Source organism: Hippocampus bargibanti, linkage group LG10 (assembly GCF_051943395.1).
Source record: "Hippocampus bargibanti isolate YZ-2025 linkage group LG10, ASM5194339v1, whole genome shotgun sequence".
Classification (NCBI taxonomy): domain Eukaryota; kingdom Metazoa; phylum Chordata; class Actinopteri; order Syngnathiformes; family Syngnathidae; genus Hippocampus; species Hippocampus bargibanti.
In genome coordinates this window covers 17,787,299-17,810,785 of record NC_142743.1, presented here as the reverse complement: position 1 = coordinate 17,810,785, position 23,487 = coordinate 17,787,299, and the positions used below count along the sequence as shown (strand labels likewise).

Below are 23,487 nucleotides of genomic sequence, written 5' to 3'. Positions count from 1 at the left end.
TCAGAAACCAAATGGGTAACAAATGAGGGTTGAGTGATTGGTGTGTGCGTGTGCACAAGTTTAACTCACCTCGCGGAGGCCAGAAAGGGTGAATTTGGCCACCCTTTTTCTGTGAGATAAAAATGTCAGCTCCTCCACCCATTGACCTCAAGAAAAAAAAACAGACTAGAATCTGTACACACAAAATACGAGCAGACCAAACAGTTTAGCGCATATTATATTTTACAACTAACATTGAAATCAGATTCATGAAGTCATGAACTAATTTATTTAATTCCAAATGACGCTATGGTCATTTGCAAAATAAACAGGAGTTAATTCAAGATGTTTCAACCTCGACCAATCAGGTGAAGAAAGTACATCCAGGAATAATTAATATCAGTCTAGAAAGAGTGTCATATCAAATATTTTATTTCCAATGTAATCATGCACAGAAATATATTAAACATTGACATTTTATTCACATCTTGCACGCAGCGAGACATGAATTCAAATGATTAGGAATGGAAACATTTGCGTTTTTGTATTTGCTGTCTCCAAAAAAGTGTTTATTTCTGAAAATTTGAAGGCCAAAATATTCCATGAAAATCCCTGAGAAACGTGAAAGTTTTAAAGAAGGAAGATTGTTAATCTCTGAAAATTATATTTATTATTGTATTGGGATAAACTCTAAAGAAAACCCTGGAATATTTTTGCTCTTGACAATAAGGATGGTGTGTCTTGATTCAGCATCTGACTGTTTTGTTGACATTCCTTTTAGTAGAGTACATTTTGTTGAAAAGTGGCCGTGCGTGTGTGCGTGTTTGTGTGCGTGTGCGTGTGTGTGTGTGTGTGTGTGTGTGTGCGCTCTCGCGTGTGTGTTGCTCTCACTGAAAAACATTTCGAAATATTTTACTTTTATGGCTCTATTAGTCAAAAAAATCTCTTTTCGTCAATGGATGCTACATGGATGCGTGTTTGCGTTCAACATTTAGCTTGTAGTCGACGTGCACATTGCACCATGATGTCCCTGATCCACTGGTGAAGAGACGCTTTGATCCTCTCCTCTTTCATCTAAAACTGCTTCATGTAACAAAGAGGGTACAGAAAGTGCTTAAGAATGAATGTCTCTCTGTGTCTTTGTGTTGTCATGTTATTTGCTGTTTAGTTTTTTTTTGTTCTTTTGACTTCAAGACGGCGCCGCGAGAGCGGCTGCCTTTCCAGCAGCTCCTGTGTTTTGCTTTTCTACTTTCATTTCTTTCATAACTTTGCTGCTGTGAACTCCACTGCGAGACTAATAAAGGCAAATCCAAATCCAAATAGGTTCCCGAGCCCTGGTCTAATGGATGAATAATGTAACCCCAGCTACTATTGTGGCGGTGCGCTTTATAGTGCGGAAAATGCGGTACTCCAAATTATTGATGGTACTATTCTGAATTGTCCCGAACCCAAGTGAAGGTGGCAAACGCGCCAGCGGGCCATTGAGATAATTTGTCCTTCATTCCCTTTTCAGGACTTTGTCTCCTTGTTTGAGCAGCGACTCCACCGTGTCGTTCGCTCGTCTTTCAATGTTGCTTGCGGCCTTCTCGGGCACGCTTTTCTTGCCAATCTTTCGCCTGCCCACCTCGGTGGCGGCGGAACCGATGACGGCCCCCGCGGCTCCGCCGACGGCCCCGGCCAAAAACACCCCCAGCGCCAAGCCCAGCAATGCGCCGACGATGACCACTTTTGGCACCTTTTTGGCGTTGGCCACTGTTTTCTGCCACACGGAGCTCTCGCTCACCATTTTGGCGCCTGCTTTGGCTCCGGAGCCCATCTTTTCCCACACGGGACTCTGAGCCACCTTTTTTGCTCCGGCGCCGAGTCCGGCTCCGAGGCGCATTGAGCCGTCAGCCATCAGTTTTGCGCCGGACTTGGCCCCGGTACCAACTTTTCCCCACACGGGACTCTGGGCCACGGCCTTCGCTCCGGTTCCGATCCCGGATCCGACACGCACGGAGCCGTCCGCCACCGCTTTTGCCCCGGAGCCGACCCAGTTAGAGCCGTCCACCACCACTTTGGGGAGTCTGTTTCCCACCAGTTTGGAAACGTGTCCGGCTTGAGCGCCCACCTTCTCCCACACGGGACTGTTGACCACCGTCTTCTGTACGTTTTGCGCTCCGCTCCCGACCGAGCCCCATACCGGACTGCCCGTGACCTTCTTGGCTCCGTCAGACAAGAGCCTGGGCAGCATCTTGGCGTTTGACTGCACCGTCTCCATCACGGACTGGAAGACCGAAGGGGACATGTTGGCCACTGTCGTCATAGGCGGGAGGCTCTCGATATTCATGGCGCCGACGCTCCTCTCGGCTTGAGCTCGCGCTTTCTCAACCTCTTCCTCTCTCACTTCCTCTTCGGCCTCGGCCAACGTCTGCATGTAAGGGTAGAGGGAGCGCCTCTCGCCCCAAAACTGCTCCCCGAGACGTTCTTCGTCCTGCTTCTGCCGTCTCCTCCCTCTAGCAATCTCAGCCTGGATCTCCCTCACTCGGTTCTCGGCCTCTTGGAAAGCCGGACTGGAATAACACTGCCCCCCCGCCTCGGCCGCTATCTGCTCCACCTTCTCCAGGAGTTCCTCCACGCTTGCGCTGTAACCATCTCTCTCCAGGATGTGGAAGCGGTCGCCGCATTTCTCCACCAATTTTAATAAATCGTCCCGCTGACCGGCGATGTAGGCCTCGACGCCGTCGCTGCCGGCCTTTCCGCTCTTCCTCAGAAGATCGGCGTGTGTAAAGAGGACCAGCGTGTGATTCCCGACAGCATTGGGCCCAAAAACAGTCTCCAGAGCGCAGAGGGACTGTAGCTCTAACTTGGCCGGCTGGTCCATTGGGACGCAGAGGAGGAAGGCGTGGGGACCTGGACTGGACAGGGCCACGCAGGAGGAGATGTGAGCTCGCACCTCATCTGGAGTACGCTCTGAGTGGAACCAGTCTGGGGTGTCCACTACTGCCACCTGCAGGAAGGGAGGAGAACGGAGTTAGATGGGAAGAAATGGACACAACTGATTGTGAGAGTTAGAAGCAAACATTGTACACAGTATCAACTTCCACAAAGAACCAAAATCAAAATAATACTGGCCCTTCTTCCAGCGACCACCGCTTTCTTCTTGACGCACTCCTCAGTGATGGCGACCAGACTGTCAGGCCTGGATTCAAACACATCTCGCCCAAGGATGATATTTCCAGCTGCACTTTTTCCCGCTCCGGATCGTCCGACCAATACCAGACGTAGCTCCGGAGAAGATGGCGAGTTTACAGAGGTTGACGCGGGGTACAGGTCGTAGTTCGGCGTGGCGGGTTCACAAACGAAAGCCGGGTGTTCGTGTGAGGAGGTGTTTAAGTCCTGTGGGGGGTTCTCCTCAAAGTTGTTGATTCTGTGATGAACTAAGAGATGACAGATGCTTTAAGAAGCAACTCATTAATGTAAAGATCATTCAGCGGGGGTTACGAGTGTGACTCACGTGTGGAAACTAATTGAGTTGAAGTTCCTTCATCCATCATTTGTGAGAGTCTGGCTCCATCTAGAGGACAAAGAGGAATCAGGGATCATTTTTCTCAAAGCAGTCAGTCGAAACATTTTCCGGTGAGGTCAAAGTGACTTTAGTTGTGCTAAATACTGATGGGAGCGCAAAACTATTCTTTGTTGTCTGATGTTCCAGGGATTTTTTTTTAAATCAATTGTAAAAAAGCAAAACCCTTCACGAAATTGCCATGGTGGTTTGAGGTTTAATTGAGACCGTGCTTACAACAGGCTTCTTAGGTTATTACCACGTAGGCTAAATCATGCTGTTGAGGTGATACCAGAGCTAATGGGGCAATCAGATTCAGGCATATACCATTTGAGGTAATCAGACAGAAAAAAAGAAGTAATCAGATTACGCAGAAAAATGTATCCTGTGACTGTAAAGTGACCTTGAGTTTTGAAAAATGCTTAGAAATGAAATGGATTATTATTATTATTATTATTATTATTAGCTAGCTAGCGAGTTTTCTATCGATTTCAGTTACTGCCGGGTTGGAATATCTAATAGCTATCTAGCTAGCTATCTAACTTATCATCCTATAACTGTAAAGTGACCTTGAGAGTTATGAAAGGTGCTTATAAATGAAATGTATTATTATTATTATTAGCTAGCTTTCTATCGATTTGAGTTACTGCCGGTTTGGAATATCTAACAGCTATCTAGCTAGCTATCTAACTTATCATCCTATGACTGTAAAGTGACCTTGAGAGTTTTGAAAGGAGCTTCTAAATGAAATGTATTATTATTATTATTATTATTATTATTAGCTAGCTAACTTTCTATCGATTTGAGTTACTGCCGGGTTGGCTGCCGCTGCTTATCCACAGGAAAACTGATCCTGTGACTGTAAAGTGACCTTGAGAGTTTTGAAAGGCGCCAAAAATGAAATGGATTATTATTATTATTATTATTATTATTATTATTATTATTAGCTTCAGGGAATAGTCTACTGCTCCTCCAACCTCAGAGCAGGGACCTATCAGAGCAGAGGTCTGGCACCACCATCTCTGTCCATTAGAGATATACATAGGGCCAGAGTACCCAGCATAACTTTAGTTCGCTGACGAAGCTCTTCGGATGAGGAGCGAAACGTCCGAAACCTTCAAAGAAGTACGGATGACGACTCAAAAAAACCTTTTCATCGATGGACCACTCCTGTGCAACTAAGAGGCAACACAGACTTATGGCGGATGAAGTTGTGAAATGGGCTGACAAATTGTCTCAATCTGCTATTCTATTATTCGTCATGCAACGGCGAATTTTCTTGTGTTTCTCATAAGTTATTGCAGCAAATGTTTGTATTCTGGATCATTAATTGATAGTACATTTGAGGTTGTGACACCGAAATATTATATATTGGAAAACAGCGGTGCCCATGTTGAGCCCTCGAGAGCCCCTACCCGGCATGTTCAACAACATGATCAACAGGCAGGACAAGCTCGAAATAAATTTGGTTGATGTGAAGATAGTCAAGAGAAGATCTGGTTTATTAGCCACTGACCTGCATTGAGGGTGAAAGAACGTCTGTCGCGCTGATCACCGTTCCAGCTGGATTGCCACCCTCCTGATGTTGAAGTCGTTAGACTGGAGTGAAGCACCTCAGACGCTCCCCCGTTGATCCCGTTAATCTCCTCTTCTCTCCTCCTTTCCCAGGCATCTCTGTGCGAATCCACTTCCACAACGCCCCTCAGTGTGTCTACGTTGGAGAGGTAGCCGGATGCCAGGGCTTCCCTTTTTTCTTCCTTTCGCAGTCGGAAACTTTCCATCAGCTCTCTCTTCCGCTGCTGCACGCGCTCTTCCAGGTCCCTCTCCTCTTTGGTTTTGAGGCAGAACACCCCATTTTTGCTCACCATTTCGTCCACCTATCACATAGAACGCATACAAGATAAGATCATCCATTTTATTGAGGGAAAGGCACACAACACCATGCTAAATAAAACGTTGTGTCCAAAAAAAGCTTTGAGACAAGATCATAAAGAAGACTGATTAGTGTTGATGTATAGTGGTTCATGATTTCTCATGTTTTGAAAAATGGATCATGTGCTTTCACTTTCTATAAATCTCTAAGCAGCTTTAGATTTTCAAAGGATCATATCGACAACACACCTTGGAAGTCACCATGTATCATCGCTGGTGAGCTATTTTCAGAAAAGGCCCATGCGCTATTCATGTGGTAGTTTTGTGGAACCATGTTTGAGACCTCAGATTGGATCCAATTAACCATTATTAGTCTCGCAGTGGAGAATTTTACATTTCATAGCAGCAAAGAAATGAAAGTAAGAGGAAAGGAAAGGAAGAGGTATAATAACAAATACAGGAGCAGTTGTAAAGGCAGCCACTCTCACTGTGCCATCTTGATAATAACAAATGTGACACGATACAAGAGACACCGACAGTCATTCCATCTTCAGCACTTTCGGCGCCCCCTTTGTTGTAAGAAGCAGTTCTAGAGGAAAGAGGACAGGATAAAAGCGTCCTTTTCACCAGTGGATCAGGGACATCATGGTGAAATGTGCATGTCTTCTACAAGCTAAATATTGAAAGTAAACATGAAGCTGTTGAAAAGAGATTGTATCACATCTCCTGTCCGACGTAAATTCGCTTCAATTCTAAGCCGCAACAGCTCCACATACGCATTGGCGCTCTGCGCTGACGTTCCTTTCTTCTCATCGCGGGCTCCTCAAGCCATGCATCCATCCACCCGCAGACTGTCCAAGAGCAACAGAAAGTCCAACCTTTCCAACCGACCTTTTTTGATTGACACTATGCGGAAGTGGAGCTTGGGCTACTTGAACGGCAACTATTTGCCTGCCTTTTCTTATCTTTACCATCACAACCTAAACCAGCTCGCCAACACTTTAGCACATCGGCGGAATCCACGATGGTAAAAATTGATAAACACTCTCTCACTCCACCTTGTTCAGAAGCTCTTGAACCTGTTTACGCTCTCGCGGCTGACGGTTATTGATGACATGGTAGCGTCCCCCACAAAGCCCGATCATTTGCCTCAGGCCGGGATTTTCCTTCAGGATGTATTCCTATAGAAAAAAGACAGAGGATTCCATTTGTATCAAGACAACTGTCATGTCTTTTTAAAAGCAACGCTGTCACAAAACATAATTGGCCTACTTTTTTGGGTCTTAGAAATGCGACGATAACATTCATTAAGTACAGTGATACCTCAGCTGACGAACGCTTTAGCTCACGAACGTTTCGCCTCATGAACATTAAATTCGCGAGGATATAGTCTTGACTGCCGAAATTAGTTTTCGGCGGACGAACCAAACCACACAGCGCCACGCTGGCTGGCGGACTAGTTTTCGGCGGATGAACACCAAACCACACGGTTGAACAGCGCCACGGTGACTCGTTCTCGTCACCCCCCTTTCTTTGAGTGCTGGCGCGGTTTGTTATCGAGTGGAGTACTTTTGCTATTAAGGGACCAAAAAAAAAAGGACCCCACCACAGGCTAGTGTTAAGCCGATGAGGACACAAAAGAAAATTATAGTCGAGCAGAAGAAGGAGATCATCGAAAAACACGAACGGGGTGCGCGTTTGTGTGACTTAGCGTCCCAGTATCAGTACGCTACGTCAACCATTGCTACGTGTGGCTAAGGGTGCTTCTGTGTTGTCTAAGCAACAGTTTCAGGCAATAGAAGAGGTTGAAATATGTCTGTTGATGTGGATTAACGAAAAGCAGCTATCAGGGCAAGTTATGAGTGAGGATATTATCGCAGAGAAAGCACGGCAATTTTACTTGGATATCATCAAGAGACAACTACATAAAAGACCATTACAAAGGTAAAGTAAACGACTTTATTATAAAGTACAGTTTATTTCTTTAATTACAATCCAATAGCACATTTATTATACGTAAAATAAGGTATATTTTGTGTAGTTTTAAGGCTTATTTAGTCGAAAATTATGTTTTATGGGGACCTGGGAACGGATTATTCTCATTTTTGGCAGACAAACTTTTAGCCTTACACACACTTTCTGGGAACCAATTAAGTTAGTCAGCTGAGGTATCACTGTAGTGAAAGATGCAGAAAGTCGTTTCCATGCCAACAGATGACTCCCGTTCCAATTTTAGATGAAGACATAATGCAAATGGTAACATATTTACCCACGAGCTATTAAAACATAATTTATCACATTGCCCTATAAGTACCTATCACAAAGAATAAGAAGATTATGGGCTATTATTTTGGTCAGTACATTCAAAAAGTGAAACTATTCTTATTAACTCATTCACCGCCAAACATGCAAAAAATGTGTCCACTCCAGTGCCAGGGTTTTTGTCATTGTCACTTGAATTCCAGGAGCCACAGAACATTGACTTTTAGGATTACATAAAAATTAAATACAGCGTTAGAAACCTAGGCTCGGGGTCTGGAGTTATATGAGCTTGAAATGAGGGCGGCTGTCCAAAATACAATGCAATACATACATATTGGCTTTTTAGCGCTTTAACAACAGCTGAAGCATGAAAAAAAGCCCTAACATGGAAAAAAGGAAAAGCAGCCCCCTTGTGGAAAAGACAAAACATGGCCAGAAGGCATGGCCAGTGCTTTATCGCCACCCAAGCATGACTAAACAAAACCCGAACAAATTTGTGAATGGGTGTGAATGACTTAAAATGTATCACACAGCCTTCCTCAGCCTTCAAAAGAAATGAGCATCCAGACAGTCTCCCCTCCAAAGTGCACATTGGTACTCACCTCCGCAGTTCTTCCTATGAGATAATCGCCACAGGTCAGGAGCACCATGGTATGCTCCAGTATTTCTTTTCCAAACACTTGCTGCAGCTGCGCGGGCACATTGCCGTCCATCTAGAACGATAGGCAGTAAAATGGTCACTACAGAAAAATGTATTTCCTCCCCAGGTGAAGCAACAAAGTCCTAAAGTGCGTGTCTTCTTTTTATATATTTGCATGACATCAATATTGGAATCAGCAATCAACATAATACAACACAATACATATTGATTTATATAGCGCTTTAACAACAGCTGAAGCTGCAAATCAAATAAAATACATGAACCAAAGAAAGAAAGAAAAAGAAACAATTGCATCCACTTTCAACAATACTGTAAAAAAGTATTTCATTTAAATTGCCTATTTGATTTATTCAAGTACAGTATGAATTACAGTGACTATACATATTTTAGTTTTCTACAAGTCGATGTGGGAGCACCCAAAACTAACCAACAAACAAACTAGCTAGCTAACTAAATAACCAATTATTTGACCGACTAGGCAACTAAGTAACGAATTAACCAACTAACTAATAAAATGTATCAGAACAGTGAGGACAGAGTTGTGCAAGAAAACAAGGAGAGCAAGTTGGTATTATGTAAAACTAAAAGAGCACAGGTAATATTATAAAGCAACCATTGACACAATACATACAGAACATTTGTAAGGGGAAACAACAGAAAACGTAATAAACAAAACACGTGAATATTATATTAATTGGATGTATGAATAAACAATGAAAGCATTTTCGTGTTTTATTTACTTCTAATTTTCACTTTTGTAACACGCACATTATTGAGCACCACAGAGTCGCGAGTACGAAAATCTCCCGATTTATGATCTCTGAAACTTAACATGTATGCTCGCCTACTAACCAACCCATTAACTCACTAATAACTAACCGACTAAGCAAATAAGTAACAAATTAACCAACTAATAAATAAACACCTAAATAAATCAATGTGTCTTTGTTGGAAATTATCCAAGCACCAACCTCTGTGAACTGGCTAACAGGCACCAGCAGAAGAACGGCATGAGGACCAGGCGCCAGCAAGGTCATGGCTCGCTCAGTCTCTCTTTTCACGCCTTCTTCCATTTCCACACCGTTCCAGTACCACCTGGGGGTCTCCACCAGGGTCACCATCCTGCCCTCGGCGAAGTCCTTGCGCAGCTGGATGCTCCGGGGCTTTGCCGTAGACAAGTCCGTCAGCTGGCTTAGGATGGTGTCGGCCGACGACGTCTTGCCGCATCCGATGTTGCCCAGTAGCACCAGCCTCAGCTCCGGGTACGTTGAGTCAAAGTGCTCCGTGTGCATACTCATGGCTGGAGGAAAAGAGTAAACAGGGCTGACTGGGAGCTCTGCCACAGGTGTTTTAAGCGGCAATTAATGGCATGTGCGTTATGCATGGCTGGACAAAGTGACAAACATTGAAACAAAATTTGAAAATACAACGTAGTTTTTGAACAATTTGATGATTGAAGATTTTAGTTTAATAATAACCTTGTGGTGCAGTCTATTTTTAGTCTTCTTTTACACCGCATAAACATTATTAAAAGTCTACCTCTTGTATGTTTGTTTTTCTTTCTTAAAGTGGCCGCAACGTCCCATACAATAGCTGTGCTGCATTGTGGGATGCCATTCCCAATATGACCACCCCTTGAGATGTTGAGCGCATTATTTATGAGTATAATGTTTCTAATTTAATAGACAAATGATGAAATGTTGGTAAACAGATGCCAATTTCACGGGAAGATCAGAACATTGTCATCAAATGGTGAGTAGTTTTATTTGAATGTTGCAGATTACTATTATCCTTGCTGTTATTGCCTTTACATCGAGCATCTTCATCTTTATTAAGTAGCCACAGTGGGACACAAGCCAGTGTCTTATCGTGCCGGTCCCAAGCCCGGATAAATACAGAGAGTTGCGTCAGGAAGGGCATCCAATGTAAACACTTGGCCAAAACAAACATGTGAATCAAAACTCTGAAGATGGAGGACACCGACTCGCTGTGGCGACCCCTGAAGGGAAAAGCCGAAAGTAAAAGAAGAAGACATGCCAATTTAACACTCGAAACCGAGCTGTTTCTCAAGACTTGCCTTAAAAGTCACACAAAACTTGAAAGTGGAACAGACTAATTTGATGAGATACAAGATAGCACAAAACCTCAAAAGAATTTTCACTCGTGTTCAGTTCAATGAGTTGCATAGGTCTTTGTGTGGTACCTTCATAGAAACTACCGTGCATAATTTAAAACAGATTCTTATCTTACAGACACAACTAATACAACTATAACTACCGTGCATGTTTTTCTGTGTTCCATGGAAAACTCATGCCCAATTCAAATAAAACCATTCAACTGTTTTGGTCAAAGTGTTCACCAATGTTTCTGATCAATGTTTTAAAATCCAAACAAATCGGCGTTTTCACAGTTATGATTTTGCGCATACTGTGTTTAGTTCTATCACATTTTTGTACATATGGGTCATTTACGGGAGTTAAATCTTCAATGATGGTATGAACAGGTACATCTTCACTAAGTCTTTTTTTGTTTCTTTTTCATGTGTGAGTTATAATGGAGAGCAAGTCACTTTATATTTGTTTCCCCCTGCTGAATTCGGTTCATATGTGCAATACCTCACCAGTCCTGCCTGACTGCATTCTACTCCATTCAAATTCATTTTTTCCCTACTGGTGCAAATGGAAATGTTACAAGTCGATCCATACTGAATGCACAATGTAATACAAGCTTCACACAACATTTCCAAGGTTAGGCGTGTTGTGGAATCTCAAGCTCAACCTGCCAACAAATCATAATTTGATATTCACCACATCAGACAATTATAATTGCCCTCCCCACCAGCCCCAACAAAGTTTTTCTCCTGTCAGCCATTTGTTGTAATAGAAATTATTGTCCCACCAGATCCACACCACATAACATATACAACAATCTCAAACAACCCGGATTGAAAAGCTTAACAAATGAGCTTCAGACACACCCTGAGGGGTTTTAAAAAAATCATAGATAACTCACTTAAATGTGAATGTAAATCTTTTCGGTGTTATCGTCTTCTCACTTGAAGCCGCTGGTGCATAAGTGTGTGTCTCATCCACACCAGTTCGGTGTGTGTCGACTCCCAGGTAACAGCTTGCATAATACACGAGTCACACATTTGCTGTCTTACCACTCCTCAAGTGGAGGGTATGCTTCAGGACGTTGTTGTGTGTATAACAGGTTCCGCAGTCTGCAGGCTGTTTGGCATTCTTTGACAAGGTGCAGGCGGGGGGCGTATCCCAGGGCACTTTCACCACACCCAGAAAACACTAAACCATCTGCATGGCTATTCTTAATTGCAGCTGCTGAATATATATTTGAATGTCAACAAGGGAATGTCTTGATTTGGATGGTAGGAACATGAGCGTGATCGAACAGAAATATAGATCGAATATTGAGAGTGTTTAACGAAGCGGCGTGTTCATGCTAGCAATGTGTGCTGTTGTCGCCTTAAGCCTAATCAGGCCTGTGGATGTTGGACTTATGACAACATTTGGCAAACTACTAAACGTCACATACGTAACTATCGACAATTAACAACCAAAGGCAAAGACTCACACGTACAGAGAATTTCAAATCTTCAATGAACCACGGGGAATTTGTGAGGGAAGCCCACAAAGGGAGACTATCCTGACACAGGAGGGTCAGAGCAAAGATCCAAACCCAGGATCTCACGACTGAAAGGTGTGTAAAAACAGCAACTACAGACGCTCCCCACCTTACGAATGAGATACGTTCCGAGTGGTCGTTTGTAAGCTGAATTTGTTCGTAAGTTGCTTCAGTGCTATATCTTGAATGGAAGGTATGTTTAAGTCAAACACTGAACAGGGAAGTATAAAACACAGACGCTCTAACACAGGGGTGTCAAAGTTATTTTTTGCCACGGGCCACATTGTAGTTATGGTTTCCTCTCGAGGGCCGTTATGAATTTGGGGAACCCATTAGAATGTTTAAATCCCTTCAAATATTACATATAGAGCACACAGCAAATTAATGAATAACTCGTTTTCAAATCTGAAGTCAAGAATAATGACTTTTATTGTGGTTGACATCCAAAAATATGAAATTTTGGCTCAGATTTTAGCAATCATCATGGAATTTAAAAAGTTTGATTTGCTTTCGTGGGCTGAAAAAAATGATGTGGCGGGCCGGATTTGGCCCGCGGGCCTTGACTTTGACACCTGTGCTCTAACAGTTGTAAAATAAATTCACACCTACTGTAGTACGACGACATATCCTTGGGTCTTCAGTATGCCATTACTGAAGCTGCTGGCACGTAATTACTGAATTACGTGCCAACAGTCATTACTTTTTGTTCTGCTTCGCGTCCTCCTGGAGCGTCAGCTGCGAAGAGGGATTTGCTCCCCACCCAGATATTCTACACACACAGCTAATCGTAAGCGAACTCGGCCGGAAAAGGGCGCGCAATACAAAATCTAATAGCTTCTCTGTCCCAACATATTACAACATACTTTACCTGTAAACATGTTCGTATGTACCAATATTTGTAACTTGAATGTTCGTAAGCTGGGGAGCGTCTGTACACAGTGCTTTCCTAATCACATCCCCAGGAAAATTGAGAAAAAAAAAAAAAGATAAAACAATTGAAGTACCGATATAGTGAATTTAATTGAAAGTGGTGTATCACAAATCCATTTTTTGAAATAACCATATAACCTAATGGTGGACATAAAGTGAGAGTCATTCATTTCAGACAAAAATGAAGTGGTGAGCTGATTCATTCAAAAACCCGGCATTATATAGGCGATGTTTTCCAGAGCAGAACCCTTCAAGATAACACATAAAAAAACGGCTTAGACAATAGCATGTGTGCTCCACAATTTGTGTTGCACACCACTTACCAATGTGTTCTCTGGGCAGCTCTGCAGCTCTTCTATAAGTGAAGTGAGGCACATGAGTGGAGTTAGTGCACACAGCAAAGAGTCTAAGAGAAGAAACAGGCTTCTCGACACACACACCGGCCTCTGTGAACACAAAACAGAACAATTAATGTTAAAGGCTGCGGGGAGATGCAGTAGATCCGAAGGCTGACTACAAATTGGACTGGTTGCCATTCCATCACAAGGCGGATGCAGAGACCAGAGTGATAATAGTTTTAGATTTTTAAAATAGTTTGTTTTTATTTTGTGCTAACTTTTAAAAAAGTCAGTTAGTTTCAATTTATTTTCGGTTTTTATTTTAATATTTTTTAGTTATTACAGTATTATTTTTGTAATCACACACACAAATCATCTATCGTGCAATAACCTACAATTCTCATATGACTATTTAACCTCTTTTCGTGTACACATACAGCAAACCACAACATATATACATTTAAAAACCAATAAATGACATTACTTGACCTAAGTTTTATAAACAGAAACAAAAAAAAAATATTCACATGTATTTTGATGTTTAATTCATTCACTAAACTTGTTTTTTTCTACAATTTCAATTTTCATAAACTTTCAAAACCTTGACTTTAACAGACAAATGATCACACACACACATATGCCGTTGACCTCCACAGAAGTCAGGCAAGTGAAATTGTTTCATGGGTGACAAGGTTAACACATTCTGTGGATAAACAGTACTTACGTTTGCCCCCTTAAGGAGATGTCCAATGAGTGACATGGCTTCTCCGAGGAGGTGTAGGTGAGCAGCAGCACTAATAGGAGCAGAGGAAGCAGGTCTTGGAGATCCCATGGGTTCGCACATACAGGCAACGGGATCAAGTATGTCACTTGTGGGCCTGGGCACAGCAGGATTCAGCGTGGTGTTGTCGGTCATTGCGATTGGTGTTGCTGAAGCAGGAGCGGTTATGAAGAGGTGAGGCCTGCAGTCTGCCTCGTTGGGCTTTTCATTGGTAAATTCCATGAAAGAACTCCCACGTTCCTAAGCAGAAACAGTTTGAACAAAACGAGCAAAATGAATCCATGAGAATTAGATGAACAATACTGACCTCTAGTGTACAGGTTGAATGAAAATGTGAATCTCGAACTATCGACCTCTATTATTTCGCCAATGTTTGACAATACAGTATTTGATGCTATGCAAACCGTGACATGACATAAAGCAAACGCGGCAGTCTACTGAAAGTTATGCACGAGCCCATATAACGGGGCGACAAACTCACTTCGTCAGGCATGTTGATGTTACATTCCTCCACACGCCACTGTGCTTCTTCACAGTCGTTCGTATTCATGTAAAAAAATTGATAAACTCCTCTGGGATCATTCATCTTGGACAAACAGGTCGAGGATTAAATGTCAGAGGGAACATAATTACCGCCATTTTTAAAGCACGGATGATTGACGTTTACTAATGTGGCCTTTGAATGTGCCTGAAGGAAAATAGGGGCCTACCTACACAGGGACAAGTTTATGGTCATCTACCCTAGTGCCTGAATTTTTAAAAAAAGTGTACGTACTACGAAGAGGGTGTTCGATTAAACGTTTTCGTCTTAAGTATGTAATAGTGTACAATACTATTTAAAGTCATTATTTATAATTGTATTTTGAATTAAAAAAAGGCCCAAAATTCAAGAAATGAAGAGAGGGGGGAAAAAAAAAACGTAATAAACGCCGACTAACGCTTAGCGCTTAGCTTTTTGCTGAGTCATGTTCTACAGTTATCCTGCGGTGACTGATCAGAGGTCAGTTCTGGTCATAAAAACGAGTGACTTCAGATTGAGTCATAGTCATGCCGTGAGTGTTTTTTTTTTAGTATAAAGAGTGATCCTGTTTGAGGAAAGCATGTCAATGAATAACGAATAGCAATGCCTACAGCTAGTCAGCAATTTTTAGTCAAGTACTGTACTTAAAAGTGCATTGACTGTATTGTAATTATTTGAGGTGACACCTTCAGCGGATTTTTTTCTGCACAAACTCTCTTGGTCGTATATATTAAGCTTATTTGCACAGCATTAGTTATCACCTTTCGATTATGTGGTTTTACGTTTTATGTACTTTTCCCTTAGCTTATATTACTGTCCTGTTTGACTTGTCTTTTTTTGACCTGTCCATCATTGTAGTTAGTTATACTTGCAAATTAACCTGTGTTCTTTTTTTAGACAAGGCACAAGATGTTACAAGATGGCGCCAAAACCATTGCTATAATAGGAAAGTAGTACTGTAGTTGGTGAAATGTATTCTGACGTGGTCGCCAAAAACTGCACTTTTGGTCCAGTATGTGTCTTACGTTTAATAATGTTACTCTATATGATTTGAGTAAAAATAAAAAGTAGTTCTAAATAATTACCTGAGCAAGGGTAAGTATTCAATGAAAAATCAAGTACAGTATCTTATTTGAATAATTATTTAATCAGCACATTCAATTGACAAAGAAATGAAAGAGGAATATGCAAATTTAGATATTATCCAACAAAATAACATTTACTTCATTATCTATATTAAAATCTATTATACATATCAAGTGGTTTGTGCTGAGCGTTGGATTGGCTAGGCAGTAATGTGTTACAAGTCTTCAAAAACCAAAACAAATCGGGTCACCGTTATGCTAGCATTAATTGATAAAAATAAGAGTATCATGTGAAAGGTGTATGTAACAAAGTCAAAGTCACGATTTAAAATTGAAACAAAAAATCAAAGAAAACTTATGGGACAATTAACATCGCATATTCAAGTTTATCATGAGATCATGTTCAAAGTGCTGATGTACAAAGTGCCCACTATTACGAGATTGTTCCCTACTGTGCGACTCAGTAGCCCTCCCTTAGAGTGCCTTAGAATCCCTTTGTCATGTTTAGAGTTAGTTTATAATGAACACCAAATGATGCGTCATGTTTAACACCCGGGCCGCCTCCGGCTGTTATTCCAGGCCATTGCTCAAATTTTCCATTCTCACTCTCTTCTCTCCTAAGTTGCTGAATCATGTTAAGTGTTTTTTGCTGACCTGTTTTCCTGTTTTCATTCCTCTAGTCTAGTGGGAGGGAAGAGGAAAAGGGGGAGTGTATAAAAGCAGAACAGTATGGCTCGAAGCTGGACAAAGACAATCACAGCAAAGCCGGTGAAGACAACAGCCGACGGAGGACAAGAGCAACACAAAATGGAGACGCCGAAGATGCAAAGTGCAGAAAAGTAAGAATTGATATGATTGATCTCAGTAGCCAATTGATTTTTATATGGGTTGTATAAAGCTTTGTCTGTACTGATTTTCATATATATATATAGCACATACATGTTATACAGTATATATAGCACACACACACACACACACACACACACACACACACACACACACACACATATATATATATATATATATATATATATATATATATATAGCACATACATGTTATACAGTATATATAGCACACATATATATACACATATATACACACACACACACACACACACACACACACACACACACACACACACACACACACACACACACACACACACACACATATATATATATATATATATATATATATATATATATATATATATATATATATGCTAAGAGCTTTCACAAACATTTGGTACTTACGATTTTGACATTTTGTGAAAAGTACTGTGTTCAGTATTTTAGTCGAGTGACATCATTGTAAACAAAGCCATTTATTGTGAATGAAAATTTGCACTGATTTGACAAAAGTATTTGAACTTGACAAATCGTCTGTCCATCATTACAAACCTTTGCCGTCATGTTGGATGAAGCACAACTTCTACGTGGATGATCATGGCACTAATGATTGTAATCCCCCATGCAGGGATCTATCAGAACAAATTAAAAAGGTGACCATGGAGAGTCACATGAGGGCAGAGAACACTGAGTTAATGTTGAGCTTCCAAAAGGGACAAGTCACCAAGCCACAGTATAAGGTAACATACTTTTCAAACTTTACTCGTCATTCTTCATGAACGTCAACTCACCGTTTTCCTTCTTCCTCAGCTTCTCCTCAGTTCCCTCCGTGAGATCTACCAGACTTTGGAATATGAGCTGGAGAGGAACTCCAACCACCCCGCCGTGGAGCCAATTTACTTCCCATCGGAACTTGCCAGGTTGGAGTCCATCGAGAAAGACCTGGACTACTTCTACGGTCCAGACTGGAAGGAGAGGATCGTTGTACCCGCGGCCACAAGAAGATACTGTGACAGACTCCGCGAGGTCAGTTTCTTGCGATTGAGCATGCATTTACCGTCATGATAAGACGTTGCTCATCCATGCGGTCTGATTTTTAGATTGGGGAGAAGAACCCAGAGTTTCTGGTGGCCCACGCTTACACCCGTTACCTGGGCGATCTGTCTGGTGGCCAGGTCCTCGGTCGCATCGCCCAGAAATCCATGGGCCTGAAAAACGGCGAGGGTCTGTCCTTCTTTGCTTTTCCGGGCGTCTCCAGCCCGAACCTGTTCAAGCAGCTCTACCGTAGCCGCATGAATGTGCTGGAGCTGAGTGAGGAGCAGAGGAACGGCGTCCTGGAGGAGGCCGTCAAAGCTTTTGAGCTGAATATCGAGGTAGGAGGTCATGACTTGGATCTACTAGGGGGTCGGGGGTTGTTCCGGTCACGAGTCAGACTGAGTCAGTAATTTTAGGACTTTCTTGGCTAATCTTGATGAAATACTTGATAGGATTTTGACTTACTATTTGTGAGGTTTGAGTTGGCATGGACACAGCAAGACGGAATATATGTGTGTGAATGAGAGGGACCCAAATACAAGAGTGATGCTCCAGGGAGAAGAGACAAAAAAGGTACTGTACTTGGGGTCAACTGTCCAGAGCAATGGAGAGTGTGGAAAAGAACTGAAGAAGCGTGTCCAGGAAGGCTGGAATGGCTGGAGAAAAAGGTCAGCGTTTCAACGAGGATGAAAGGAAAGGTGTTTAAAACGGTGGTGAGACCAGCCATGATGTTTGGACTGGCGTCAGTGCCACTGAAGAAAAGACAGGAAGCAGAGCAGGAGATAGCAGAGATGAAGATGTTGAGGTTTTCTTTGAGAGTGACCAGGTTGGATAGGATCAGGAATAAGTATATTTGAGGGACAACTCATATTAGAGCAGTGGTTCTTAAATTGGGTTTGATCGAACCCTAGGAGTCAGTCTCAGGGGTTTGGTGGATCCTCCGTCGCAGAGGTCCACCCCTCAGTTTAGTCTAGTTAATGGTCACAGTCATTGAAAGAAAGGTTTGATGAATGAGCATATGAAACGGGCGTGGTTTGGTGCCTCCAACAAAATTAAGAACCACTGTATTAGAGGCTTTGGAGACAAAGTCAGAGAGACCAGACTACGATGGTTTGGACATGTCCAGAAGAGAGAGAGTGACTATATCGGGAGAAGAATGAAGACCTAGTTGGAGGTTTATGGATGTTGTCAAAGAAGACATGAATGTAAGTGGTGTGAGAGAACAGGATGCAAAAAAAAACGAGTTAGATTGAGGACACTGATTCACTGTGGCGACCCCTGAAGGGAAAAGCCGAAAGGAAATTAACAAACCTACATACACTAACGTGAAGATATTTGAATTGTTTAAATCCAATGGGAACTCAATTTTTTTTTTTTTTTGTTTGCGTTAAGATTTGAGACATACTTATTACTAGCACATACGATACCTCCACGAAGTTAACTCATCCCTCTTCTCCAGTCAACGCATTTCTCACCGATTATTGTACGGATTGCGTTTTAGGTCTTTGAGGGCGTACAGAAGATGCTGAGCGTGGCTGAGGACCATCAAGACGCCAAAGTTTTAAAAAGTAACTTCACTCTCCAAAGCTCCATTATGGGTGCTCCGCTCTTCAGGATGCTCCTCGGTATCTTCGTGGCTGTGATCACCATGAGAATCTGTATGTCGTAGGGGCTTTGTGCATATAATGCCAGTCACCTCAGGGTGCAATTGATAGCACAGAACTATGACTTCATTAAAACGGTTGTGGTATGTTCGCGCAGACTAGCAAAAGTGAAGGACAACAGGGCTGGTCAGTCGTTGGCGATGTCGTTTTGTAACACAACACGATGCAAATTGTCACTAATTGCTTTTTTGTCATGCGTCTTAACAAAAAAATGATTTTGCTTATGTACGTGACTGACAAGGTTGATGTCAATGCAACGAATAGACGAGTTGATATTGCGACGTTCTTTCTCACTGCACAAAATGTGCATTGTAGCCTGAACAAAAGTTCGTTTTGACACTTTTATTGAGTTTGCTGACGAAGCATCTTGGATGAGAAGCGAAACGTCCAACACCTTCAAAGAAGTACAGATGACGGCTGAAGAAACCTTTTCATCAATGGACCACTCCTGTACGACTGAGAGCTTACACAGACATAACGGTGATTTTTTTCAGAGTGGTCTTGCTGCCTACACTTAATTGCCAAATTTGTTTTTGTGGGCAAGAGAGACGAAGATGGACGGTTACAAGTGTGCTTTTTACATTCACATTAAAGTCAATCAGCTAAAGGATTTTACTTCCACATGTACTTCTGGTCTTATTGGGTCTAATGTGTAGTGGAAAGTAAGTGAATCCTGAGAGTACTCAATTTGTTTGTATTGCACAGGTGAAAGATTGGAAACTGAATCGAGATCACTTCCAGATTCAATTCAGTTTCTTTGAAGTTGTTCTATTTTCTTGTTATGTAATTGCACATATCATTTAATAATAACTGTACTTACGTCTGATTTGACTGCCATATGGGCATTTGTATGTTCAACTCTAACAAAGTACTGTTGATGGTGTTTTATTAAAAGATGACAATTTTCATTGTATTAAAATGTTTTATTGAGAATTATTTGCTTTGGTGAGTTAGGTTTCTTTTGCCTGCTGGTCAGGTTTTTTTTTTAAAGCGTACACAGACAAACAACCATCCGCGCTCACACTGACTTCATTTAGAGGAGGATACAAAGAAAATATATCCGTTGAATCTTAAATGCAGTGATACCTTGGCTTACAAACTTAATTGGTTCCCAGACAGAGTGTGTAAGATGAAAAGTGTGTATCCCAAAAATTAATTTACCATAGCAAACCATTAAAATAAGAATAATCCGTTCCCAGGTCCCCATAAAACATAATTTTCGACTATCTAATTTTCAAAGCCTGAAAACTACACAAAATATACCTTATTTTATGTATAATAAATGAGATATGGTATTATAATTAAATAAATAAACTACAGTAAAATAAAGTCGCTTTATTTACCTTTGTGATGGGCGTTGATGACTTGATGGAATGGATTGACCGGTTTCATCAGCATTAAACACTTGATGAGGAACATAGCCTTCTTTCAGCATCTTGAGGAATGATCCCTTGTTGGTGCTTTCTCTGTGATAATTGTATCTAGTTCCTCAACAAGTGTGTTCCAAACCAATCACGTGGCTTTAACCGACGACTGGGGGTGGGGAATAGAGGACCAAAACAAGCCGGCTGCCATTTTCTTTTAGGAGAACGGGATCGTTCGCGAACGACACATCACTCATTGTGGCAGCTCCGTGTGTATCCCGAAAAATAGTTTGTATGCCAAGGTAAAATTTTCAGAAATTTAACATTTGTAAACCGAAAAGTTCGTAAGCCAAGGGGTTCGTAAACCGAGGTATCATAGTGACTACTTTACCCGCAGTCCAAACAACACCTTTACGTTATGAATTAATCAATGACAACAATTTAGGGGCTGAACAACTTATTCAGATCAACACTGTAATGCAATACAATGCAACTGATTGTCTGGTTATTGTTTTGTTTAGGTATGAGGAAAAATATCGGTGTAAATTGAAATAGAGGAGCAATAACCGTGTAAAGACTGTTTTAAATACTAATAAAAACAACAGGAATGAACAGTATATGATTTTAATTTTTATTCATAATTTGTATAAAAATCTGAGAAATTTCAGTCTGAATGTCAAATTCACCACTTAACACTGCATTTTCGACACGATTCTGTAAAGATTCAACACATGTGGCAGAGAATATCAAAAGAAAAACTTGTTCTAAAACTGCGAGTATGTTTTTAGTTTTTGATTTCAAATCTTGATTTTGATCCACAACACACGATTCAGAATTTAATATCCCAAGCACCTTTTTTTTCCAGAGCTCAAAATCAATTTGAGGATTTTCAAATATTGTTGAATCACCTTCTATTTCGATATCTAAACAGAAATGTTTACGAAGATATGAAATAACACTTATAGGGAGGTGAGGAATTTTCTCTGCAGATTTTACTTTGTATAGTGCATCGAATAAACGATTCCAATACATATGAATATTTTCAATTGTAATTTTTTTCATGAGAGTTTCTAATGAAGAATTTTCATTTTCTATGATAAAGTCTTTTAAAGTTAACGTGTCACATTCATTTGACTGTAAAATTTGCACAGAAAAATCTTCTATGAATATTTCTTCTCTCATCAAAGGGTGAATACATTCTTCTAGTTCAAAAATTTCTTCGTCTAAAGATAATTTTCTAGTTTCAAATTGAAATACTTCATCATCAAGGTCAAAATTGAACTTTTCGGAAAAAAAATCTTGTTCTTCTTCCATGTATTCATCAGTATGAAAACTTGATTTCTCTAAATGATCAAACGAATCATTCCAATTTATTTCCTGGATTTTTTGCATTGCACCATTTGAACCTCCATTATCAAATTCTCGGACTATTGATTCATCTTGCTTTGAATATTTGGCCTTGCTTGGATCTATTTGATCGTTTGAAGATTTCCTTGTAGAACTACCATTCAAACACAACAGAAGTAATAGCAACAATAAAAGTATCAAAAGAATAATAAATATGATTTTCTTTTGTTGTCTTTCATATCCTCCATTGCAATCAGAGTGGTAGATGTGCAGGTACGCCAGGAACCAGATGGGGTCGCAGATAGGGTCATCATACTCAAAGTCCCCCCAAAAAAGTCCAAGTAAAGTATTCATGACTCACTCTTTTGACTTTGCGGTCTGAGGGGTTGGAGCCCAGATCAAAGATGACTCTGGGCAGGTGATGGATGAGGCCGATACGATGCGCCTCCTCGCTCAGCTTACTGGCCAACCGACTCTCACAGTGGGTGTGATGGTACGAGGGCACGGGCTCTGGGCGGTCCTGAAAAAAAAAAACATCAGCCCACCATGGTTGCTTTTTATAGGGAGGTCTTTCTTGTATGCATAACAGTCAGTGCTCTGTTTGAATGTCCTGCAAAGCCACGTTGCCTCTCACTGCGAAGCCAGTTATTTTCTAGAATTCTCTTTCCATGTAAATGTTGCAGTTTTAATTTGCGGTTCCATTTTGTGAAATACAGTGAGGTATGGGTTAAAGACATTTTCTGCCTTCCCAAGCAAGGCCATTGTGGATTCCATGCTTTCTAATATAAGAAAATGTAGAACCCCGATGTGTTTTAACCTTCTACACTTGGGAAATCTCCTAAGATACAATAAAAAAAAAATAAAGACAATCATATTGAGATTGACACGTTAGAGAGGGAATAATTGAACGTTGTGTTGATTGTTGGGGCTGTGCTTTCCAGGTAATGTAATTTAACGACATGAGAAAGCTCTCAGTCTGATGAAGAGTAGTTCGACTACGACCGTAACAAAAAAAGATACACCCCGAGACCTCTCTAACAATAACCAAGCATTTTGTTTACCTCAGAGTCGTTTCGCAGAGACAAATCATCTGGTCTGGAAAACAGGCAGTTCTCCGTTTCAGTAATAGCAGCATGAGCGACATACGCAACTACACGGACGCACACGAACTCGACGTCGCAAGAAGTTTGTTTTTTCTTTGCAACAGCAACAACAAAAATAGTCGCCAAAATTCGACGTCACGTTGCAAAAAAACACTCAACGCTGTTTTCTAACAAAGAAAAACATATCCGGTGACACAAATTTGAAGAGTTTGGAGTTTACTTTCTGTTCTAAATTCATGTGTTTACAAAATGTAGGCCGGAAGTCTAGTCTGGGAGTGGTTTTGGGCTACTTCCGCAACTGAGGTCCTTATCGTCGCGACTAAAAATACATTTTTTCTATTTAAAAGATGAAGGTACTTTAATTTGCAACAGAATCATAACGAATAAAACTTAAAATACACCTTGTCTTCACATTAATTTAGAGTATGTAAAGTTACATTGTATACCCTTCCCGTTCTGAGACAAGAACTTGTGTTAACTCCTGGGTTACGTGAAGGCAACTTCGCAGGTG

At 41.2% G+C, this 23,487-nt stretch overlaps 2 protein-coding genes and 1 long non-coding RNA gene across 4 annotated transcripts; 1 reads left to right on the top strand and 2 right to left on the bottom strand.

Moving 5' to 3' along the window:
* Positions 1 to 390: 390 nt before the first annotated feature.
* On the bottom strand, positions 391 to 13,336 carry LOC148892733 (uncharacterized). Of its 2 annotated transcripts, none has more exons than XM_089006541.1 (8): positions 13,214 to 13,336; positions 9,290 to 9,618; positions 8,260 to 8,370; positions 6,454 to 6,576; positions 5,040 to 5,400; positions 3,476 to 3,535; positions 3,094 to 3,398; positions 391 to 2,968 (listed from the first exon to the last, which is right to left on the bottom strand). In XM_089006541.1, exons 2-8 carry the CDS (start codon positions 9,614 to 9,616, stop codon positions 1,478 to 1,480), a joined length of 2,778 nt encoding a protein of 925 aa, XP_088862667.1. In that variant the 5' UTR covers positions 9,617 to 9,618; positions 13,214 to 13,336; the 3' UTR covers positions 391 to 1,477. The 2 variants fall into 2 exon arrangements, with proteins under 2 accessions (XP_088862667.1, XP_088862666.1); XM_089006540.1 differs by lacking the exon at positions 13,214 to 13,336 and adding an exon at positions 11,331 to 11,522.
* Positions 13,337 to 16,294: 2,958 nt separating this feature from the next.
* On the top strand, positions 16,295 to 20,098 carry hmox1b (heme oxygenase 1b). The gene is made up of 5 exons (XM_089005751.1): positions 16,295 to 16,453; positions 17,092 to 17,203; positions 17,274 to 17,489; positions 17,564 to 17,836; positions 19,000 to 20,098. The coding sequence occupies exons 1-5, from the start codon at positions 16,344 to 16,346 to the stop codon at positions 19,165 to 19,167; spliced, it is 879 nt and encodes a 292-aa protein (XP_088861877.1). The 5' UTR covers positions 16,295 to 16,343; the 3' UTR covers positions 19,168 to 20,098.
* On the bottom strand, positions 19,543 to 23,244 carry LOC148892731 (uncharacterized). The gene is made up of 2 exons (XR_016116175.1): positions 22,935 to 23,244; positions 19,543 to 22,393 (listed from the first exon to the last, which is right to left on the bottom strand). It is a non-coding gene; the product is annotated as an uncharacterized LOC148892731 (long non-coding RNA).
* Positions 23,245 to 23,487: the final 243 nt, after the last annotated feature.